This window comes from Carya illinoinensis, chromosome 10, assembly GCF_018687715.1.
Source record: "Carya illinoinensis cultivar Pawnee chromosome 10, C.illinoinensisPawnee_v1, whole genome shotgun sequence".
Classification (NCBI taxonomy): domain Eukaryota; kingdom Viridiplantae; phylum Streptophyta; class Magnoliopsida; order Fagales; family Juglandaceae; genus Carya; species Carya illinoinensis.
In genome coordinates this window covers 1,224,071-1,247,747 of record NC_056761.1, presented here as the reverse complement: position 1 = coordinate 1,247,747, position 23,677 = coordinate 1,224,071, and the positions used below count along the sequence as shown (strand labels likewise).

The 23,677-nt window shown below is 36.6% G+C and overlaps 4 protein-coding genes across 9 annotated transcripts; 2 read left to right on the top strand and 2 right to left on the bottom strand.

Moving 5' to 3' along the window:
- Positions 1 to 110: 110 nt before the first annotated feature.
- On the bottom strand, positions 111 to 12,156 carry LOC122278937. 5 transcript variants are annotated; one of them, XM_043089158.1, is made up of 18 exons: positions 11,853 to 12,148; positions 10,340 to 10,823; positions 9,655 to 9,746; positions 8,816 to 8,971; positions 8,328 to 8,721; positions 7,424 to 7,542; positions 7,255 to 7,327; positions 6,952 to 7,172; positions 6,820 to 6,864; positions 6,443 to 6,539; positions 5,161 to 5,352; positions 4,496 to 4,599; positions 4,246 to 4,336; positions 3,523 to 3,672; positions 1,769 to 1,894; positions 1,258 to 1,428; positions 650 to 709; positions 111 to 554 (listed from the first exon to the last, which is right to left on the bottom strand). In XM_043089158.1, the coding sequence occupies exons 2-18, from the start codon at positions 10,610 to 10,612 to the stop codon at positions 441 to 443; spliced, it is 2,478 nt and encodes an 825-aa protein (XP_042945092.1). In that variant the 5' UTR covers positions 10,613 to 10,823; positions 11,853 to 12,148; the 3' UTR covers positions 111 to 440. The 5 variants fall into 5 exon arrangements, 4 of the variants coding, with proteins under 4 accessions (XP_042945092.1, XP_042945090.1, XP_042945093.1 ...); XM_043089156.1 differs by having other exon boundaries at positions 11,937 to 12,148; XR_006229389.1 differs by lacking the exons at positions 111 to 554; positions 650 to 709; positions 1,258 to 1,428 and adding an exon at positions 3,171 to 3,312 and having other exon boundaries at positions 1,824 to 1,894; positions 3,406 to 3,672; positions 11,937 to 12,156.
- Positions 12,157 to 16,293: 4,137 nt separating this feature from the next.
- On the top strand, positions 16,294 to 17,954 carry LOC122278181. Its single transcript, XM_043088293.1, has one exon. It carries the CDS (start codon positions 16,524 to 16,526, stop codon positions 17,784 to 17,786), a length of 1,263 nt encoding a protein of 420 aa, XP_042944227.1. The 5' UTR covers positions 16,294 to 16,523; the 3' UTR covers positions 17,787 to 17,954.
- A 49-nt stretch (positions 17,955 to 18,003) lies between these two features.
- On the bottom strand, positions 18,004 to 21,859 carry LOC122278182. Of its 2 annotated transcripts, XM_043088295.1 has the most exons (3): positions 21,519 to 21,859; positions 18,885 to 19,324; positions 18,004 to 18,796 (listed from the first exon to the last, which is right to left on the bottom strand). In XM_043088295.1, the coding sequence occupies exons 2-3, from the start codon at positions 19,320 to 19,322 to the stop codon at positions 18,110 to 18,112; spliced, it is 1,125 nt and encodes a 374-aa protein (XP_042944229.1). In that variant the 5' UTR covers positions 19,323 to 19,324; positions 21,519 to 21,859; the 3' UTR covers positions 18,004 to 18,109. The 2 variants fall into 2 exon arrangements, with proteins under 2 accessions (XP_042944229.1, XP_042944228.1); XM_043088294.1 differs by having other exon boundaries at positions 18,885 to 21,859.
- A 211-nt stretch (positions 21,860 to 22,070) lies between these two features.
- Positions 22,071 to 23,301, top strand: LOC122278183 (probable F-box protein At2g36090). The gene has a single exon (XM_043088296.1). The coding sequence runs from the start codon at positions 22,071 to 22,073 to the stop codon at positions 23,118 to 23,120; it is 1,050 nt and encodes a 349-aa protein (XP_042944230.1). The 3' UTR covers positions 23,121 to 23,301.
- The last annotated feature ends 376 nt before the right edge of the window (positions 23,302 to 23,677 follow it).

Sequence of the window (23,677 nt, the reverse complement as noted above, 5' to 3'; positions counted from 1 at the left end):
ATGAGCTCCGACTCAAATGTTTTGGCGTGTAAAATTACAGGAATGGCACGTGGGATGGCAGGGGTTGATGCAATAAAATTACGGAACCGGAAACAAAAACTACACGATGCTGGAAGCTGAACCATTGAATAATGTATACATCTTCAATGTAATTAAACAGATGGACAATGGTAACAGGAAGATCCATTACTTAAACATCACCTGTATAACAGACTTTAGGAAAGATGGTCATCCTTCAAAGAATCGCGTGCCAGGGACTCCAGCTCTAGCTTCACAAGACTGCAGCCATCGGTGCCTGCCTGGAGTGCCAGGCACATGGAATGAACTTCTCTATGCTCATCTCTTGTCAAAAGAATTCAGCACCGAGATTAACATTTAAAAAAATCATGCGACTGCATAATCTATAACATTGGCTGTACATATTTTGCATTGGGTTCTAGTCAGGCTAGTTCCTCCGAATTTTCATTTGGATTTTCTTCACTGGTTTCCATCTCTTTGACTTTCTCAAGTTGCCTCAAGAGATCCAATCTTTCAGGTCCATACGTAGATGGTATCTGCCAAAAAACATAACAGTTGACTGGGACAAATACAGGATTTGAATCTCAAGAAGATTTAAAAAAAAAAAAATACTTAGGGTCAAGCCACACACCAGTGCCGGTACGTATCTTTGAATGGCAGCCAACATGGCCGCATGTCCAACTGCAGTAACCTATAAAACATGTTCGCTACATTAGGTCAGAAATGAATCGATAGCCAAGAGAAAGGTGGGGGGGAACCTAAAATTGTGATTGTGCATAAAGAAGGCACTAGAAGCTTTGATAGTACATATGAAACCACCAATATATTCTTTGTTTCCAATAAAGCTGAAATTACACATGTATTCCTTCATTCTGAACGTACACATGCACAAAAACTGTAAAAAACATGACTATAAACTTTGCAAAAACATTAACAAAGAACTATTTTCTCATGATCGTAGAATCCCAACTCATCTCAAATGATGTGTGGCAACAAAACTACTCAAGTTTGTGGGACCAAAAAATGGTCCCACTTACACAAAATGAAAGAAAAAGAGGCATGCTAGTCCAAAGGACTAGAAGTTAAAACCTACAACAAGTATTTTGAGCTATATGGTGAATAAGATATTAAATTAAAAAAAAAAAAAAAAAACCTGGAAAGTGAAAAATAAGAATGCGCAGTTTTTTTTTTTTTTTTTTCCAATGCAATAATGAGGCAAATATTTCATATTAAACTCACAGGAAGAAGCATCAAAACGCCAATTGGAACAACTGATGCTAAGTCAGTCATCGTTCTTCTGAAAGCTTTCTTTTCCTTTTCAGTCAATTCATCTCCTACTAGGACGCGTCTGAGCAACCCCATAGAAGCAGCAACATCGATGGCTAGAAGCTGGGTTCCTTGCCAGACATCCTGCTCAGTAATAGTTTGATTATGATGCGTTAAAGCTGAGACATTCTCATACAAACAGGCAAGGAGAAGACAGTTTAGTTCTTAAATTACAAGTAATACTACTAATTCCAATAATCAAAATTCAGTGGCCTTGGTAGCAACAGCGAATCGAGAGGTAGTGCAGGTCTAGGCTATCAAAGTAAAAGTAACATCAAAATTTTAAAATCCACATTCTTTTAAGGGGGGGCACTTGAAACTGCAAGAACACATAATGCAAATGACTAAAAATAGTGGTAGTGATGTATACTAGTTAGACCATGAACGATATTTCAACTGATGAAAAGCCATAAGATATCCATACCGTGCTGGTTTCTTTCAACTTGACAAATGATTTTTCGATAATACTTTTTTTCTTCTGGACCTGGATCAATTGAGAATCTCTTGCATCAGCATGATACTTAGCACCGTCATCTGTAACGTTATACTCCTGAAAAAAAACATATCTAATTAGGAAACCTTTTTTTTTTTTTTTAACAAGTAATAAAAGATTTTATTGAAACGAATGTATAGGAGAAGCCCAAGTATATAGGAAGTATACAAAAGAAACCACCTAAATACATTCTAGAAAACAGAAAGTGACATCAGAAAACCATGAACGGAAAGACCATTGTTCCCTAAAACTGAAAACCAAGACAGTAAGGAATGAACAAAGAAATTCCAGATTTGTTCTAAAGAACACTCTCTATCGTTAAAACACCACTCATTCCTTTCCATCCAAATACACCACATAAGACAATGGGATCATCTTCCACGCTGCGCCTACTTTAGAACAGCCATGGATCCCATTCCAGCAAGCAAGTAGTTCGACCACTCTTGACGGCATCACCAAATCCAAGCTAATTTTGCGAAAAACACCGTTCCACAAAGCCCTTGCCACCTCACAATGCCAAAGGAGATAATCAACTGTTTCCCCATTCTTTTTGCACATGCAGCACCACTCCATAACAATAATACCTTGCTTCCTTAAATTGTCTAACGTCAAGATTTTCCCAAGAGAAGCTGTCCAAATTAAAAAAGCCACCTTAGATGGCACATGTGACCTCCAAATACTCTTCCAAGGAAAGGAAGGACTGTCCTGAAAAGACAATAGCTTATAACACGAACAAACAGTGAATTTTTTACTCCCCTTTGAAGTCCACAACATCCTATCCATGGCATTACCATTAATCCTCAGTGAGTATAAAAAGCTAAAAAAAGTTGAAACTTCATCAATTTCCCAATCTTGAACTGCTCAAGTTAAACAAATATCCCACTGAATCACACCACTAGAACAAGAAAACAGATCTGAAACACCAGCAAACTTATCTGAAGCCAATCTAAAAATAACTGGAAACATACTGTTGAGAACCTGCTCACCACACCAAATGTCTAACAGCAGCAAACATATCTAATTAGGAAACTATAGCCTCAAACAACACCAATGGCTAGCAAAGAACTAAAATTAACACCAAAGCATCTACCTCTTACTCTCTTGCACTCACCAACACAAGTACATTATAAAATAAGGGTTAGATTAGGTGTGCACTTTAGATGCACTTGTGTCTTCATCGAAACTAGCAGTGCCTCTGCATCATGACTCAAAACAACCATATATTTACTGCAAAGCAACAATTTCTCAAGAGTCCAAGATAATTATTCATCTTCATCACATGTAAGCAAAGCCAAGGACTTTTGGCAAGGTCATGGACAAATAGCTGACCAACCTTAAACTACCATGACACATGGTCGCACCAACCTTCATATTATTCTGAGATTTTTTGGGAGGCAAGGCAAAGTTTTTCAGGAGTCAGCCTTTTGGAATTTATAGGAAGAAGAGCTGTCCATTTTGCTATCAAATGTAAAATCCTGCATTGAAATTAAAGACATCGACACCAACGCATGGCCCAATTGCCATCAGAAGCTCAAACAGTTAACAGAATTTACTGGGACTGTAGTCACCTTTAACCTAGGCCCCATCCAACATTCGCCAAGCCAAGGAACTCTACCTCGTAATGGCAGATTTGGCTCTATTTGTTCTGTGCATCTGAGTATCTTATTTAAGAGTTTGAGATATACCTCCTCATTATCTGATTGATCAGTACTTCTTTGGACACGTTTTTCCAGTTCTATTAGCTCATTCCTTAAAAGTTCAAAACGCCACATTTCATTAGATTCTGAGTCCGGAACATCAATATTGGAAGAAGTCTGCCCCACACATCCATTTTCCTGCATTCAGAAGAAACATAAAATCAGATAATTTCAACTTCGATAAAGCACACCATCTTAAACATAATACTTTTTCTAGGTACCATATTAAGTGTAATATATTAACTACCTAAGGCAATGTTATGTCAAAAACCAAGTGAACAAATTGTTGGGATGATGGGTTAAAATAACTTGAAAGCTGAATTCATGCCATAGCCCTCTTAGTATGTTTCATTGCTCAGCTGAGACTACTGAGTGTGAAAAGAACCCTGTTAGCTATCCTTTTACTTTGATAAGCCAGTCAATAATCTACACATAAATAAATAAATACAATGGAATCACGCACCCAAACACATTATAGGAATGGCAGTCATTACAATTTAATTGAGCTAATGACGTACAACCTGGCCCTGACCAGAAAGAATAGAATTTTAGAATATGCAAAAAATATCTACTGAACAGCAACCATGGTGCTTCCGTATACAAGAATTCCTAAAATGTAAATAATGCATTTGGCTATGATTCCCCCACAATGTTATGTGATAAATGCACAAGTAATTCACATCATATACACGTGTTAAAAGTGGGACATACGGATCCATCCATAGTTGACTCTGGACCAGGCTTCATGGCTGGAGGGCGCATAAAAAATGAGCTCCACGATCCATCAGATTTATTGACAAGTCTGGAATGAAATATCTTATTGTATAAGTTTAACCCAATTGAAGAAGAAAATACAGTATATCAGGTCACCTGGGAAAAATCAAAGGTGGGGGACTGTGGGGGATTAAATTCCAAGCTTGGAGCATGTGAAAGAGCCAAACCTAGAGTAGTAGTTCCATACCTGTTGCTCTTGCCCAGCACTACATTAGTACTATTCCTTTTTTTTCCTTTCAAGTACGGTTGCTTCCCACCCAAACTTGTCTGGGAATTACGGTCTCCATCTCCCTGGATAATAAGTACAGCAAAGAAACTGAGAAAATATACAAATTTCAACAAGGATGAGTGATATCATACAACAGCTGTACATAAATGATCCTAACTGATGAAGAATATGACTGACAAGATCAAACAGAAAGGATTTATACCGATTGTTTTAAAAAAGACATAAAAAAACGTTTTAAAAAAAGAAAGACCCGTGTAAGCTTGGTAGAAACCAAGGATCGCAATCTGAACATGCAAAGAACGACACATGCTGAATTGGTGGTTTCCATTTTCAAGTAAAACATTATTCTCTTTTTTCAGACTTCATTGAAATTTAGTGAACGACATGTGATCATTTGCTACATTTAAGAGTTTATTTTATGTTTGATAAATCTTTGTGATCATTTGCTACATTTAAGAGTTTATTTTATGTTTGATAAAATACAAAATTAATATCACTAGCCATCCAAAAATTGCATCATTTTGCTCTCAAACGAATCTTCAAGACATTGAGAAAGTCAAGTGGAGTGCAGTCACTGGTTTCAGTCATTCTTGAACAAATATCAGATAAAACCAGAAGAAAACCTGCTGAAGGGAAGCTGCTTTCGCTCTGAAGGATGCCTCAAAAAATTCAGCCTCTTTTTTTAGCTTCCTTATTTTCTCAAGGTCAGAACAAGCAGCTTTTAGATGCTCTTTTCCAGAACTGGAACTTGATACATGCAACTCTTGAAGCAACTTTTCTAGTCTTATAAGAGCTCCTTCCACACTCTCCAATGCCTGAAACAAGAAGTCAATTTCACCATATTAAAAAAGGCTTTGACCAAATCCAAATACAAGGACATAGCAAAGAACTTTTCAAACTGGGACAGTAATGGAATTTACAAATCCATTTATTGGGCCCATCAATAGAAAGGTGAAACACCAAGGTTGAGATTAACTAAATGTATTTTGAAATTTACCACAATGCAAAGATTGAGGTCCACTAAAAAACAATGCAGTGGCACATATAGTGAACTTTCTGTATATCATGTTAAACAATTAAATTCATAAAGTGTTCACTTTTTTGTTGCGTTAAATCCTTTTTCTATGCTATACATTTTTTCATGATTTAATTGCCTTTTCATATACCTGAATGGTGTAATAGGATACCAAGAATAAGTCAAAATGCCAACACTAAGTTAACCTAGGTCAATTGATACCGTAACTAAGACCCATAAGCAAAAGTGTGGATTCCAGAGTGAAATAAAGTTCACGTTTACAGCAAATATTACCGTTGAAACAATTCAATTGAAAGCAACAATGGAAAAATGGAAAAGCAAGACAATAAATGCAGGTTAAGTGATGAAGTCCCAGATAAGACAAAGTACCCCCCACCCCTTCTCTTTCTCCTCTTAAAAATCTAGTGTTTCTGCTCCTTATGACACAATTAACTCACGTTTTCAGTTAAAAGAATCCTAAATGGAATGAAAACTTCTGCAATGACTTTCCACACATAACTCACTGCTCAGGAATAGTCGATCTCCTCTTAATAGCTCTTTTAATTAGAAACTGAGAAGTTCTCAATTTTCTCAATGCCATGATTTGTTCAGAACTGCAAAATCAGTTACATACTACAGTATCAACATTCCATTTCATGTCTCATTCCTCTGCAAGAGTTGGAAATCCTGATTATTGTTTAGCCCAAGAGCGAGATGGTGACTATTAAGAATGTAGCTAAAGCACACAAAACAAATATAGATCCTTGAAACTAAGGTGTTCCTGGGTAATGCATCAATTCATAAGGGGCAGTTGTGACTTCAACATTAGCATGAAGCCATTAAATACAGAGACCGTTGGAATGCACTTGAATTGAATGGAAGAAGCCAACCTTGTCAAAAGAATCCGACTCTTTCTCAGTTGGCAAATAAGTCTTAGATCCTCTCCTCTCAAAAGAACTCTTATTGTTGCTTTCCACCAAGTCATTCCTGCATCACATATTTGAGAAAATGTGATCTACAACTACTTGTTGATTTTTAAACAAAATCCCTTGGTCCATATGTGCTCACCATACCTTGTTTTACAGGTTTTCTTTGTAATTTTTGACACAGATGGGTGTACATGTGAACCTGTGTGTCTCTGTGTGCCTGCATGTGCGCATGCACAAGCGCGAGCGCGCGCATGTGTGTGTGTGTGTGTGTGTGTGTGTGTGTGTGAGAGAGAGAGAGAGAGAGAGAGGGAGAGAGAGATCTGCCTCCATTTGCTTACTTCAACATTCCCAAATCTTCCATGCACTCCGTCAACTTGTTGTGCCTAGAGAAATAGAAAACATGTCATATTTGCATAAACCACATGCAGCACTTCATAGTTCAAATACTGCATAAACATGAGTTCAATTACCCTCTAGACAGGAATTTTGCTGCCTTGACGTTAGAAGGTTTCTCCAGCCATTTACTGTGTTTGATAAAGCTTTGCATCCAGTGAGAGCAAACATCAATTATTAGGGAGATAGCTTCAGCATTGGGAGGACCTTCTCTTTTACTTTTATGGCCATGCAACTGTCCTTGGGTGCCAATGTTTCCTGGATAAAAAGGCAACCAATCCAACTCTTCGCAGACTACCTATGGAATTCAAAGTGTGATCAAATTCCATAACTGAACCATGAAAGATATTTTTAAGATCATAATAACCGTACATCCTAACCTCAACATACAATTGATAAGAACTTATTGATGAAAGTTGAGGATAGTATAACACACTGCCACCGATAAGGTACCTACAAGAAAGAATGGGACAATTAAATAGATAACCAAACCATAGAAGCAATATTAAACTGGGAAAAAAAATATATTTCAAAGATTAGAAGATATACCTAATGAAGCCTTCAATAGGATCATCTATAACATCATAACCACTGGTAGATAGGAAGGACTTTGTACTTCTGCCCAAGGCAATAAAGAATCCAAATATAGCCAAATCCCTCTCCAAAACCTGTTGTAATTAATATTGAATATCAATAACAGCTTCTACATTATTCGAAAAATGCATTAAGATTTACTCAAAAATAGGCAAGTGGGAATTGAGAACTCCCATTTCTGTGTTATTCTTCTTCTCTATTCTCCTTCCTCTACACATCCTATACCATTATATTTCTACGAAACTAAATGCAGGTTGTTTATTATTACTTTGATTCTTAGCCAATCAATGCTATTATTAATTATGTCAAAATATGATTATGGTCCTGAACTATGCTTTAGATTCAAATTCCATCCTTGAACCACCAATTGTTCTTATGTAGTCCTGAAATTTTGTAAATGCTTGATATACCCTTACTTTATCTCACTATTATTATGCAAAAGGAAGTTGATGTGAGAGATTATTTTGCAAACGAGAATTTGCAATGTCGATGTGGCATGCTAAAAAACAAATTGGTCTTACATACTAGAACATATGAATTTCATATTTATTGAAAGTAAAATAAGAAGAAAATGACCCTCAAATATGGGGTCGTACTTTTTGAGCCACATGTCCCTTCATATGAGGACTTTCAGATTAATATATATACTTAGGTTGCACCTCCCTGCCCCTTGAATAATATTATTACCTTCCGAAAAAGATTAATAGTTATACCTGTGTCTTACTTCAAAATATGTGTTTAGTCAATAAGTTCATTACCTTCAAATGCATTTCAAGTTCAAACTAATCAATCAATAAGCAAACCTGTTAGACGGGCGAAAGGCAGTATGTTGTCTCTAAAGCTATAACCTGGCACTAACCTCAATACTTTCAGACGTAGTCAGTCTTGACCATATTTTCTCCCTATCTATAGCTCGTTGCAGTTGCTTCTGTACAAGATTTACCCAAAAAATGACCTCTTCTGAATTCCAATCATTATTTACCCTACATGCTGCAGCTCGAGGACCAAAATGGGCAAGAAATTCTCTGCATAGTCCAATATCCTTCATAGAATCGTAAGCCTGGCGTATAGGAATAAAATCAACCAGCGAGTCCATCAATCTACCAGTTATTTCTGGAATCATGGAAAATAATTGTGGACAAGAAACTTTTGCCGGTCCAAGTTTTGTAATGGCAGCAATGCAAGTAAGGGCAAGCATGAGGAGTGATACATCAGTTGCATTCCCTGATCCCAATGACATAACTTTACCACACCTGGAAGCAAAATAGAATGAATATCATTTCTAAAGTAACTTCAAATTCATCATGCAAAACCTCAATATGCAGTAACTTGGAGATGACAACATACACAGCAGTAAAGCGCACATTCCCTTCAAAATAATTGGCAAAGGACGTCATTGACACTGGAACTTGCTTGGACCAAAACCATTCAAAAGCTTCAGGTTGCTTGGCTGATAATTTATCCCTGATTAAGCTCTCCAGTGGAGCTGATAGCCGTAACAAACTGCATTGACAAAAAAAATAGACAATAAAAAAAGGCTAAACAAAAACTGAAAAGCGACATATAGATCAAGAAAAGGGAGAAAAGACAATATAGGTAGGTTAATGCCATAGACTACAATGCTGATGGGAGTCAATGAACTCTTTAAATCAGATATTTTCAAAGAAAAGATAAATCCAACAAAATTAAAAGAATAACACTCACGCACATTATAAAGCGTACCTTTAGAGATCCCCGCCTACAACAGGATACAAAATACAAGTTTTCCGAATTAACTTATGTCAAACTTGCCAGTTACTTGACAAGGGAAAGGTGTTTTGTTTAATGAGTAGAAAAAACAAAGGAAAGTAGACTAAGCTTATCTCTGAAATTTTAAGACTTCGCATTTGATTTCAAAATTGGCTCAGGCTGTGGAAGACCAACAATCAAACCTTGCCACTGATTAGTTGAGATGTAATAAAGTAAATGCCATTACAATCCGAGGAGGGGAAGAAATTTCAGATCCTTAACATGTGACAAGAAACACTATTTTCATCAACAAAGTAGGCACTGATATCCATCAATAGTTTGCCAGTGAAAGGCATGATGGCTTTAAACTGACAACAAAAACTCCCAAGTTCGTCTGAAAATCGATAGCTACCGTGCAACATAAGAACTGATGATATAAAACAGAAGCAACTTGCTACCTCTTTTGAACAATACGATTTATATCTCTGTCTTTGCCATCACCTCGGGACGAAATCTCACTTGCAGCTTGCAATAAGGAATATACAGAAGCCTGAAAATTTTCTTGAATCTTCAGATAGTTTATATATTATATCAGTTCAAATTAAGTAGCAACTGATAAACCAAACCCCTCATTTGTTTTCACAAAACTTCTCAACTCATCTCATCTCATCTAATAATTACAACTTTCTCAAATTCCCATCCAAATAAAATAAACAATTCAACTTTTTCAAATCCCAAAACAAAAATAATATTAAAAAAATTATTTTAACAATATTTTATTCAATTTTCAACTTTCATCTCAACTCATCTCATCCCATATGCGAAAACAAACGAGGCATCAAAGGGTTCTAAGTTCAGGGATCTCTTATAGTTGATCACATACGAAAATCTAGAAATTTCACTGGGTTACTTTCATGACATATCAACAAGGAATTTCAAACCAGTTGTATAATGTAAGAAGTAACAACTCTACCAAAGGAAATGGGAAACTAAAATTGCATTTTAAAGGGAAAAACACTAGTTCTCATAGATATGGATAACAATATATGAAGCAGAAATATATATCAAGCCACTGCAAGAGTACACATATAAAATGAAACATTTATCTAGGCATAACTTCCAAAGAAATTTTCACAGCAATACCTGATAAGACAGTGTTTTCATCCATGCATTCCTGTCTACACCAAGCCAGGCAGTTGAAAACCATGATATTTTTAACAATGAATCCTGTTGTTTGATTTCCAACTCAAAAATCCTGGCAGCCTCATGCAAAGACTGGACAAGTCCATCTTCACCTTGAAGTGATTGACTTAGTTTGGCCCTCATTCCATCCATCTCACCACTCGTAGTTGCTTGGGGGCTTCCATTGACAGTTACACCATCATCAGCAGATGCAAGAGGACAGAGGTGTCCCATTTTTCTTGATTTATGAGATGTTAAATAGTTGTTCCTATATCCCACTGACCGGTGGTTAAAAGTGTAATTATTCCTCTCCAACAAAGCAAGCCTTATAGCGTATCTCTTCCTCAAACTACCCCAATTTACCAGGAGGTGATCCAAGTTAGCCACTTGTTTAAAGGAAGTGCGGGTTCTAATTGGCTTCCCCGATAGCCATGGGTCTGAAGAGCTGCAAATACATAATACAACAATAAGATGCAATGTACACAAATAATTTAACAACAGGTGACCTTTGAGGGGATAAAATGGGATGCAAACTAAAGGGATAATGGCTAGTCCTGTGGCTGTGGGCACATAGCTTTCAAAATATTAGAACTTGCAGCTGCTTCAAGAAGTTATCCTTGGGGTGCTTATCAAAGGCAAACAAATAAACCAATACCACTTCAAGAAATTGATTTAAAAAAATTAAAGCAGAACTTGGTTACCAGCAGGCTCCGGGGTAAAGCACTCTAAAGAAGCCGCAAAAAGCCCCACAAAACAGGGTCTGAGTCCAATACAACCAAATCTCATGCATTTAGACCCACAGTTAAACCAACCATTATAGCATTTCGTAGTTTTTTGTAGAAAACAACAGGTATATCCTTCTTCTAATAGGTTTTTCCAAAGTATCAAAATAGCTAATGGAATGTCCAGTGATACATTACTTAATACCAATGCGGGAAGCATTACAAATGCAACGTTGTGTTTGTTTCAGCACAATCTCTCCTTCAATCTAGTCACTCGAGCTTGCCCATAACACCGGCAAAGGTCCACAAAGCATCCCAAGTGTAGTACAACAGCTAACAATTTACATTACAAACCAAGCTTTAAGAATACACATTATCTCGTTTGATCAGAATATAGTCCCAGATTAATTTCAAGACAACTCAATCACGAAAAATTAAGAGAAAAAACCTTGGAATTCACGATTTTCGCTGTGGTCAATAGGGACAAAAAAATAACCAAGGAAAAAACTCAGCCAAATAATGCGCAATTAATTTCCAAGCCAAATAATGAGGGAAAGAAATCAGCCGAACTAGCTCGTTCAAGGGATCCTAGACACAAACGTACAGTAGGAAGTTGTATGCCCCCCTTTTTACTCTATTACTCTCAGCAAACAAACTATAAAACTTCAAATGGGAAAATATTATAAAACAAATAAAGAGTGAGGTAATAATTCTAAATCACATGACCAAAAACCAGAGCCTCCTTAAATTACTTAGTCCAAAAGAATTGTAATTCCGTGAGTCATAAAAACGACGCGCGCGCACACCCCTGCAGGAAGAGAAAGAAAATTGAGCACCTTGAACGGAAGAATCTGTCATGTTGCAATTTCATCGACATATTTGAAAATAAGAAGGCAAATCTGTTCCGTTGCGAAGGAGCAAAAGAAAAACAATCGAGAATAAGAGGAAGTCTGGGTAAAATACGGGGATGAAGGTGTTCTGACCAGAAGAAAGGAGGAGGGGAGGGGGCGACGTGGCAAAAGGGGTTTATCCTACCACGTGGAGAATCGAAAGATCACATAACAAAAACAATCGGCGTTGGAAATTGGGTTCGAATTCGGGGCATGCAATTTGCATGCACTTCCTCCGTTACTTTTTACCAGTACCTTTTTTTCAGGCCTCATCTCTAAAAGATAGCACCTCCGCCCAATACCCAAAGCCCAATATTGGGAGGCTCTAGGTTGGATATTTATAACCTCGAGCCCTTTTGGTTTGTAAATTAATTTTTATAAAATCTTTTCGTAAGAAGATTTTTTCCCTTGAGCTAAAGGTTCAGAAATCAAGCCCAAATATAAAAAATCCAGACTGGTTAGACATCACCTCGGCCCATTAAGGACCCTCCATTGCAAAGCTAAAGTAGACTCATGGCTCTAACCGTGTGAGAAGTTCTAATGTGCAAAGAATGAGAGAACACGTCACACCGATATTCTTTGTGATACCTAATCTCATAAAACCTATGTAAGCAGGCAGGCAAGAAATACAGTGAGCTCTTAATCTTCTGACAATAAATAAAGAGGAGTCTAATAAAGTGTACTTACTGGACAAAAGGGATAGAAAGTCACGTTGTATTTAGTGCGCCACTTCAAGAAGCTATGTCGTATTAAAAGATTCTGACCAATGAAATTGTTAAGGAGACATATACTCCTGACGCATGGTATGAGCGATTAACCTCTAAAATTTTAATATAAAAACTAATCCTCATGTATGAAAAAGCTCTCTTTGATCCCTCTATTTTCTCACACAAACTATTAAGCCGATACTAAATTAAGCATTAGAGACTTTTTAGCTTGCACCCAACCCATAAATTCTTTGTATTTTATCTAAGTGTGCAAATCCAAACCCGAAGACCTGAGTTGCTAAAACCAGACTTAAAACGTACGAAACACGATGTTCACATTTTTCAAAATTAAAACTTATATATATATTTTATCTCTTGCTATACAGAAAATGCGATACCAATAATTTAAAAAATTGAGGAATGCTATTATACCACCTTATTTATACCGTCCACTTTGTTCCCGTTGAAAAAGATAAACAAACTGACTTTTAAAAAAAATTAGGACTGATTTAGATGTTGAGTTGAATTGAATTGAAATTAAAGTTAAAAATTAAATAAAATATTATTAAAATATCTTTTTAAATATTATTATTTTAAGATTTAAAAAAGTTAAATTATTTATTATATTTTTTGTCTTAAAAGTTGAAAAAATTATAATAATTAGATGAGATAAGTTGAGAAGAGTTAAAGTACCAAATTAGCCTTAAAATAAAAATAGAAAAGTGAAACTTTAAGTTTATTCTACTTTATTTTTGAGTTTTTAATTTATTTAATAAATAATGCTACACTACATAATGGTACCACATCAATAGAACAAAATTAACTATTTAACTAAAACAACTTAGTAGCATTTATTTAAAAAATTAATATCAAATCTAATAGTTGAGGATATTTATCATCAGAAGTTTCTAAGAACGTTGGAATGTATTACGATATATGCTTTTATAGAACTATAAATAGTATGGGACCATCATTTTTAAATCTGCATCTCTAAATTAAATCTGATTAAAGTATCAATTTTAATTCCGTTTGGTTGTTGAATTCAACTAACAGTCTAATTTTAAATTAAATCTAAAATTTAAATATTTAATTTTTAAATTATTAAATTCATCTCAACTTAAAATTTATTCACACGTAATATTTATAATATTTTTTAACTCGACACATATTTATAAGTGGAGTTCACAATTTTTTTAATTTTTTATAAATAATATTAAATTCATTTTAATATTTAAATTTATTTTAAATAAATTTCACATAATTCATTATATCAATTTAATTTAACTCAAGGTCCAAACAAAACCTCAATCTACTTCACAAAATATTAGTCAAAGTTGATTGTTTCTTCTCTCTACTGACTTTATTGGAACAATTCGCCGCCTCACCTACTACTTATAGTACTGCCTAATCCTAATACCGTCCCATGTCATTCACTTATTTTAATAACATTCAACGCTTTTATTCCACACTTTTTATTTATTTATTTATTTTAAATATGCATTAGAGTCTAATATAAATATATTACACGTAATATTAAATATTTATACGAATTTCGTATTTACTCAAAAATCTCACGTGAACAGCATTTCGACCGGTCCTCATGACCTAATTAACTTAATCGCTTGCTTTTAATTACTTGATCCTTTCGCTTTCATTTGTGAGCGTAAATCATTTTCAGGATGTATCAATATTAGAATATATTTTTTTATTAAACTGGAGGCAGTTGTACGGTCACCTTCATATGATTTAGTACAGAAGCAAGGGATCCAGCTAACTTTGATATGATCTGCTCAGGAGAGAAAATAGTCTTTCTTTAAAAATAAATTTATAAATTACTATAAATTCAAATGATGTGGCGATATATTATATTTATGTTATAATAAAAATAATTTTATAATATAATATATTATATAAAATTATGTTAATTTATAAAATTATTTTTATGACTAAAACACCTGTCATGTAGTATTCGTGCATGTTTATTTTACTTTGCATGTGTACACAATCATCGAATACTACCACAATTCACAAATTATAAAATATTTTGATAAAAGGTATTCGAAAAAAATACAATATTTTTAATTCTTTTTTTATTTTTTTATCAAATTTTATTTTTATATAGGAACAAGCTGCGTGTCACCCTAATTAGTAGAGGTAATGACAGCTGAAAACGCTACAACCACGTGGGCGTAAGCCATTAACTCAAACCTTACCTACAAAGATATTAATAGAGAATACAGATCTTTTGCTTGGGTCGAATGTCGATTGACTCGATTATACTAATCCAGGATATATCATCATGATCTACGCCTTAATCCTTACCTTTTTCTGGAAAATAATAATAATAATATTAAAAAATAAATTCTATACACCATATTATCATCCCATTTACATTCTATTAAAAACGATATAATATATTTATCATTATTGAATATATATTTATGACATATTTTTTTATTATTAAATAATAATAAATACGTCATATCATATATTATAAAATGTAAGTGAGATGTTAGTGTAGTATATAGCATTACTTATATTATAAATTAAATTTTACTATTTAAATAATATAAATAATATATTCTACCCAAATTATCTTGAAAATATAATAACTTTTAATAAAATAATAAATTACAAAAAAGGAGTAAATAACAGCTGGAAAAAACCAGTTTAGAAGACAAACCAACCCCTGCTATATATATAAATAAACTTTTGAAAAGTGAAAACTGATGAAGCACGTTGAAAATGACCTCTGACTATATAATATATATAATGCCTTCATCCACGAGTTTATTTATTCAAGAACTGCCAATTACCTCCTAAAACGTGTTCTTTACTCATTAATAACATGATATTACTACCATAATAAAGTATTAAATCTATCACAATCTGGTCAATGACCTTCTGATCTAGTGGTATTTGTCCCCTACCCTTCAGCTCAGTACGATCGCCAATACCCTCCCTACACGTCAATCCTTTAATAATAATAGAAAAAAAAAATATTTAAGGACGTAGAAATCTCACACACTTCATTTAATAAAATAAATAAAATTATTTTTTTACCCTTATAACAATAATAATCCCAATCAAAAGCTTTCGTGTTAAACACTAATATAGATTTCAAACCTTTCTATTATTCTTAGACCTAATTAGAGCACTCACATCAGCATCCCCATCCTCATCTCTATAATTTAACTTAAAATCACAATTTTTTAAATTTTTCTCTAAATTCTATTCATCTTCTAAAAACCTCCCACATCCCATTCCCCATCCCTATCTCTATTTTATTAAATAATATTTCTCTATTACTTTTTTATTACTTTTTTCTCTCTCTTCCATTTACAATCTTAACTACTAACTCTTTTGTCTTATTATCTTTTTTTTCAAATATCAATATCTATTAAATTTTTTTACGGTTTTGACTATCAAATACAGTAATTTTTTAACCGGAATTCGTATTATAAAAATAATAATTTTTTATTATTTTCGTAAATTTTCTAACATGATGGTCATATTTTATTATTTAGTATTCTTTATTCGTTTTTTTAAAATTTATACCCACGTATTGAATATAAAATTTAAACTCAATTTTTTAACGGTAACATTTTTTGTCTTTTCTCCAACGGTAACATTTTTCGTCTGTTCTCAAACGGTAACATTTTTTGTCTTCTCTCAAACGGTAACATTTTTCGTCCTATGTATAACGGTAACTTTTTTCTCTATAAATACGCATATTGCTAACATTCACTCTCACAAACTCTTCTTTATTTTGATCTATAGAACCGAATTTCAATAGTCTTCCCTGATCTCCCACTTCTTTCATCAAATGGCTCGTACTTTCTTTCGTAAATTGTTGACATACGTATCATCTGAAGATGATAGCAATGTTGTTTTTAATGAGGAGGCTGATGGACAGTCATCGAGGCATCGTAACAATCGCCAACGTCGTAAGTTTATTCGGCGTGATCATATTGAGGGGCACGAGCGGCTATTTCGCGATTATTTTGCAGAAAATCCAGTATATCCCTCGAATCTATTTCGAAGGAGATTTCGGATGAGCCGTCCCCTATTTCTTCGTATTCTAAATGAGGTAGAGTCTTACGAGCCGTACTTCGTCCAGAGAAGAGATTCCGCCGGAAGACTCGGTTTATCTTCTATGCAAAAGATAACTGCAGCACTTAGAATGATGGCGTATGGGGTGACTGGAGATTTTATGGATGAATACATACGTATTGGTGAAAGCACCGCAATGGAGAGCCTGAAAAAATTCTCTGAGACAATAGTAAGTGTTTTTTCAGATGAATATCTACGGTCTCCAAATGCCAATGATATTACCCGATTGCTTGCTGTAGCTGAACAACGAGGATTCCCAGGAATGCTGGGCAGCATTGACTGCATGCATTGGAAGTGGAAAAATTGTCCTGCAGCCTGGAAAGGTATGTATTCTGGCCACATCCGTGAACCCACTATTATTTTAGAAGCAGTTGCTTCATATGATCTCTGGATATGGCATGCATTTTTTGGTATGCCCGGTTCACATAACGACATTAATGTTCTAGAGAGATCTTTTATTTTCACGGAGCTTGCCCAAGGGCGTGCTCCTCCAGTCAATTACACAATCAATGGCAATGACTACACCATGGGGTATTACCTTGCTGACGGTATTTATCCCAAGTGGCGAACTTTTGTGAAGACGATTCCATCACCAAGAGGGAATAAGAAGAAAAATTTCGTGAAAGCACAAGAATCTGCAAGGAAAGATGTCGAGCGTGCATTCGGGGTTCTTCAACAACGATTTGCTATCATTAGGGGACCTTCCCGAATGTTCAAAGTGAAGGATCTAACAAATATAATGAAAGCATGTGTTATTCTACATAATATGATCATTGAGGACGAGCGTGATGATAATGAGAGTTTGAACATTGAGTATGATCAACTTGATGATGATCTCCCGGAATTGTCGCGTACTCATACTACTGAGCTTGGGGACTTCATCCAGCGTCATCATCAAATTAGAGACAGCTCGGCGCATAATCAGCTTCAAGAAGATCTAATTGAACACCAGTGGTTATTATATTCCCAAAATTAGTCGCGATCGCGTTATATTCTATTATTTCCACCAATGTTATTTTAAACTATGTTTGAGTTAATCTGCTTTGCATTTGTAATTCCTTAATATTAGTAGTGATTATATTATTTGTAATCAAGTTTGTTGTCGTATTTCTTTGAGTATAATAGCCGGGATTATTCGAGGTAATTTTCAGATGTCTGAATTTGTCTTATCCATTTTGACTTGCACAAAAATATCATTGGTGCTTTCACTAATCATAAGTACAAAAAATGTTCAATTTTACTTTTTACACATATATCATTGTCCGAAACTAAATAAATATCAAATACATAAATATAAAATCAATCCGGTCCTTGGGCATGACTTCGTCTCATGATGATTTCCCTCTGGAGTTGCTCGAAATATAGCCGCTGCATTTCTGGCATGACACTCACATCCATCATCATAATGCGCTGATCTGATTCCTTCTTCGCAAGCTCCACTTTCTCAGCCTCCAACCTCAGCCTTTCGTCCTCTTGACGGATTTTACTTTGCTCTTTTGCAGCTTCAATTTTAATCTTCTCTGCCTCCAACCTCAGTCTTTCATCTTCAAGCCGCAATTTTTTTTCCTCTTTCTCCTTGTCATACTCCATCTTCTCGGCCTTCAGGCGATAAAACTCTTTCTCCTGAGCGCGTGACTCCTCTAACATAGTATACTTCATCTTTCTGAGTTGGAAATTTTCCTCAGCTTGCCTGCCTTGGGCCTTTCGTTTTCCTTTTTCAGCTTTTCTTCCCATTGGCCGGTCCAATTCGATAACCTCATTCTCTATCACTGTCTCTGTCTCGAGATCAAAAACTGAATCCTCCGTAGCCGCGGAACATCGAGTCGGGGTCGGGGTCGGGGATGGGGACATCGTCTTCCTTCGCTTTGGATCCTCCTTTGTGGCGCGCCAAATCCACTTAGGTTGGTCCTTCAATAGGTGCCAACAATGCTCGAACTGAAAGGTGCATTTTTCTAACGACTGGTACATAATCTTCGCCTTGTCAAACTTACATGTAAACAAATAAAATTCATGTTAACAATACTTTCACAAAAAATAATGCGAACATAAAATACTAAGAGTAACAAAATTCTACCTTGTCTTGGTCGGTCATGCCACTTTGATTTAACCCTTCAATCTGAGCTAGTTTCGCACAAAATTTATTTGTGGCCTTTTGAATAACTGACCACCGATGTATTAGAGACTTTATTGTCCGCTCATTTGTGGTTTCCTTATATTGCTGAAAGTACTCAAAGATTTTTTCCCAAAGTTGGGAGTGTTTTTGATCCGTTCCTTGGACGGCATCAAGGCTACAATTTAGCCATGCAGAGACAAGTAACTTGTCTTCTTCAGGGGTGAAGTTCGCACCCCTGACTGATTTCCTAATGCCGATAGGCTCATTAGGGGGTAGGGGTGGAGAGTCACCAAGAGTCATAGGGGAGGATCCACTTTGCCCACCGGAAGTGGGGTCGAGTTGAGGATCTTGGCTAAGGAGGTTGGTGAAGTACATATGTCCATGGTCTTGTGAATCCATCTCTTCAAAAATGTTTAAATGTTAGAACCAACAAGTTTGGGGTCGGGGTGGGGGTCGGGGTCATTGGCTCAGAAACCGATTGGTGACATAATGGAAATTTGGCCACCCACTCATGGCTGCAACGTTCGGTTGCCACTACTTGATGGCCGTCCGGGTTACCTAGCCATTGAGGTGCCAACAAATTTCCGGAATGCGTGCCAAGTCGAAAACATCATCACAGCCGAGTTCGATTAGTTACCACAAGCCAATTGTATTACAACATAACAAGAAAACAACAACCAAACAACATGCAAATCATAAGAATTCAAGAAATAAGAGCATCCCCATCCGGATCTAAATAATATGTGGATATATATTTATAAATGTGGCTCAGTATGGTGTAAATATTGACAGCATGCGTAACAAAGTTGCCAAACATCAAATGGCTGCAAAACCCCACCCAAACCCCGATTGCCTTTTGTGGAAAGTACCACAAACTGCAATATGTCCATCTGGGTGGGGATTACCCCGCCATATTGATGGGACCCCATTAACACTTGTGAAACAACAACAACTAAGCACCATCATCATTGCCTAATAATACTCCCCCTTCCCCCACAGATCCGAGACACTGCAATGGACCCAAAATGATGTTAATCACAGCCTAATTAACACTTGCATGAACTTTTGTGAAAAAATAATGTTTTTAATAATGTATAATATGATATAACAGTTAGCTCTTAGGTATATTTGATATTAAGCAAGGACCCCACTGCATGTAAAAATTTCCTACATGATCATTAGATTGGCAATAAAAAGAGAATATATGCTAGATGCTAGTGGACCCCACAATAAAATATGGTTTACCATTTCCACAAATAGAATGTTGAATCCGAATATAGTATGTTGATATTAATCCATGAATATCACTGCATGTGCATCCAGCATATCACATGCTTAAACTAATCACAAGAGTAAACCATGCATCCAATTAAATAGTCCAAGTTATGACATAATAAAGGAAACGAAGATTGCATGAAAGGGGGGACAAATAACTCAGATTCTAATAGTTTAGCACAATAAATATTCTTTAATATTTAGAGCACGTTAAAGTTGCAATCTATTTTGAAGGAGAAATGTGACAATTCGGACAAGAGAGAGTTTAACTTCAAAATGGCAAAATATCATACCAATATGGGTCTGCACAGACCAACCCATAAAAATGGCATTCAAAACCAACAGCTTTAAAACCAACAATCAACAACCAAGTCTCATTTCAACCATCCATTACAACTAAGTTCAAAAACATAAAGCTCCATATTGTCACAACTACAATGGGTCTGCACAGACCAACCCATTAGAAGTATATATAGAATAGTACAATCAACCAAAACATATGGACTGAGTAGACATACAGAAAAGAGATGGCAATGTGTAAGTACATATGTGCAAGAATAAGATTTAGATATCCAGCCCCCAATAGATAGATATTTTTTTAACAATCTCACCCTACTTGGTACACCTAAATGAGATATCAAATACTAAAAAAGCAGCTAATATTGCACGGCATAAAGTCATATTATTCATCACAGAAAATCTCAGTGCAGTTCCACCACAAAACTCAGTACAATGCCAATACAAGTTGAAGATTTATCAACTTGCCAAACCCAGAGCTGAAATATACAACTACAGAAACATTTTTTGCCAAAAAATTCATACGTATTGCAGTGTTTTTGAGCAGAAAATTCCTAGCTATTGCAGAAAAAATTTCAGCCCCAAAGTCCAACAACCATTTCGGTCCTTCAACAGATCCCCATCCCCATATGTAATCTCATAGCAATGGTAATCATAACTTACAAATTCAGAGCAACCATAACCGAAACAACAAAATCAGAGCAACCCAAATCGAAGCAACAATTTCAGAGTAACCCAAATCCAAACTCAATCGGGGACATCAAGAATAGCTAGGGTTTTCAGACTGTATACATGGCAATTTAATCTATATTTTTCGCAATAATTGGTCTCCAAATACATGCAACCATGGAGGGAACCGAGTGAATTTCTCAGAAATGATAATGCAGTCCCTCGGTGGCCAACCATGGAGGATCCCGATTGAAACAAAGCCCAACAATTTTCAGATGCCGAAACTCAAGGTATGCAAGAGAGAATGTGAGAATCCGGCCATGGAGGAAACCGAAAGGGAAGAAAATCACTTACAATCGCTCGAAGACTGCTCGGATGGCGAGGGAGGAGGTGAAATCGCAACAGCACCCAACTGTCCAGAGCAAGAACCGCGGGACAAGAGAGAGAAAATCAAATTTGGGGATGTACAGTCGAGCAACAAATATGGGGATTTACTGTGCAAACCGGAAACCCAAACCCCATTTTAGGGAATGGGATGGAGGAGCCAAATTGGAGAAAACCCTATAATTTTCCCCAAATTATAGGGAAAGTATCGGTATGGGGATGCTGATGGGGATGCTCTTAGTAGCTTTGTTTAAAAAAGTCAACAGTTTGTAGTTTGTACAATATTGACCACAGTGCAGTCTGCACTGAATTGGGGCAGCCTCGTGGTTCATGAGAAACTGAGGAGGGATTTAGTTAAGAACAAAATACCAGTCTTTTCAGTCTCTCACTCCTACGTACGTACGTTCCAAGTTCCTACATAAACCCTTCACGTCTATGATCGATTAACCATCTTTCGTTCCATTCTCCCGTTTTCCCATTACCTACCAAACCAGCTTGTGTCTGGAAAACGGTGTATTGTGCATGGCTACTTCGTCCACTTTTACACCACCAATTAAATCCACCACCACCGTCGATTACTGCGGCACCACCACACTCTCCGCTGTCCATCCGGATATTATTCAGACTAATATCTTAACTCGCCTCGACGGGCCTACCCTAGCCTCAGCTGCCTGCACATCCTCCCAGCTCTATGCCCTCTCTTCCGAAGAAAACCTCTGGACAAATATCTGCCACTCCACTTGGCCTTCAATCAAAACGCCGCGTCTCCTCCACGTTATCTCCACGTTCCCCAACGGGTCCCGCTCCTTCTTCTCCGACTCCTTCCATCTCCTCACCAATTCAGACTCCACCCCTGCGGCTGATTATTCCCCGCTTAATCCCGACCATCCGACCGAACTCGTCTCTGCCATCGATGTTTACTACAAAGGAAAGGTTGTTTTCTGCAAGGTCATAGAGACCGAGACCGAGACAGAGTGGTTCAAGCACTCGCCTTTTAGGCTCGATCTTCTGGACCCGAAAGACGTCGTCCCAACTCCGATACGGTTCAACGGCGGCGAGGAAATCTGTCGTGAGCTTACGGATGACCTTACGCTTAGCTGGATTCTGATTGACCCGAACGGACGGCGGGCGGTGAACCTCTCGAGCCACAAGGCGGTCTCGGTGGAGCGGCACTGGCTGAGCGGAGACGTGCACGTACGGTTCGTGACGATCCTGGCCGGTAAAAGAGGCTCCGCCTCTGAGTTCGTGCAGTGCGGGATTGTGGTAACATGCGGTGGGTCCGAGGGAGGGGAACTGCTGGTGAGGGAGGTGAGCTTGCAGGTGGAGGACATGGATGCGATGCATTTGAATGGGAAGGACAGTTTGGTAATATTGAAGAGGAGTTTAGATGGCGCAAAGGTAAGAAGGGGAAGGAGGGAAGACGAAGGAAGGAAAAGATACCAAGAGTATTTGGAGAGGAAGAAGGAGAGGAAAGAGAGAAGGTTGAGGACTGAAGGAGCATTAGACATGTTGTGTATAGCATTTGGGGTCTTGGCATTTTCCGGCTTCTGGTTGTACCTCTTGTGCAGATAAAGTAAACATTCCTCGTATATATTAATTATGTGGTTTTCAAGTCATTCTTTGAAGGAGTAGAATGCGAAAATGAGTTATTTTGTTTATAAAGAAATGAATTAATTTATTTGTTCAAAGAGCTGTAATTTTATTTTGTCAACCATTAAGTATTTAACGTTAAGTTCGACCTACAAAAATCACATTCCGATGTACTTCCGGAAGTCTATGTTCCAGGGATGGCTGTGGTAAAAGCGAAGGAAGGTGAGAGGCGGCTGGTTTCTCTCTCTTTTTGTTGTTAGAAAAGGCGTATGACGTGATGATCGTTTGAGTAAGCAATGGGTTACGTATAAGGTGGAAATCCAGATTGGACATCATATTTGGGAACACTGTAGAGAATAGGACCCCTTCTTTTTTTCCAATTAACGCAAGCATGACTTCTTTTTCACCTGCAGATAAAAAATAATCCTTCTTTTGTCCGATTGGGTCTAAATAATTTGGTCAATTCCTTCTAGAGAAGTTATATAAGACCAACTCATATCTACAACTAAATCAGGCTTTCTTAATATAATAATATTTGT

Excerpts from the sequence above, each read along its gene's own strand:
- LOC122278937 (XM_043089156.1), bottom strand. The coding sequence starts at position 11,977 with ATGTCGATGAAATTGCAACATGACAGATTCTTCCGTTCAAG. Across the intron at positions 10,824-11,936 it reads GACAGATTCTTCCGTTCAAG|CTCTTCAGACCCATGGCTAT; the intron begins GTGCTCAATTTT and ends ATGTATTTGCAG. Across the intron at positions 7,543-8,327 it reads CTACGTCTGAAAGTATTGAG|GTTTTGGAGAGGGATTTGGC; the intron begins GTTAGTGCCAGG and ends TAATTACAACAG.
- LOC122278182 (XM_043088294.1), bottom strand. The coding sequence starts at position 19,322 with ATGGATTCACAAGACCATGGACATATGTACTTCACCAACCTCCTTAGC. Across the intron at positions 18,797-18,884 it reads GCATGACCGACCAAGACAAG|TTTGACAAGGCGAAGATTAT; the intron begins GTAGAATTTTGT and ends TTTACATGTAAG.
- LOC122278181 (XM_043088293.1), top strand. The coding sequence starts at position 16,524 with ATGGCTCGTACTTTCTTTCGTAAATTGTTGACATACGTATCATCTGAA.
- LOC122278183 (XM_043088296.1), top strand. The coding sequence starts at position 22,071 with ATGGCTACTTCGTCCACTTTTACACCACCAATTAAATCCACCACCACC.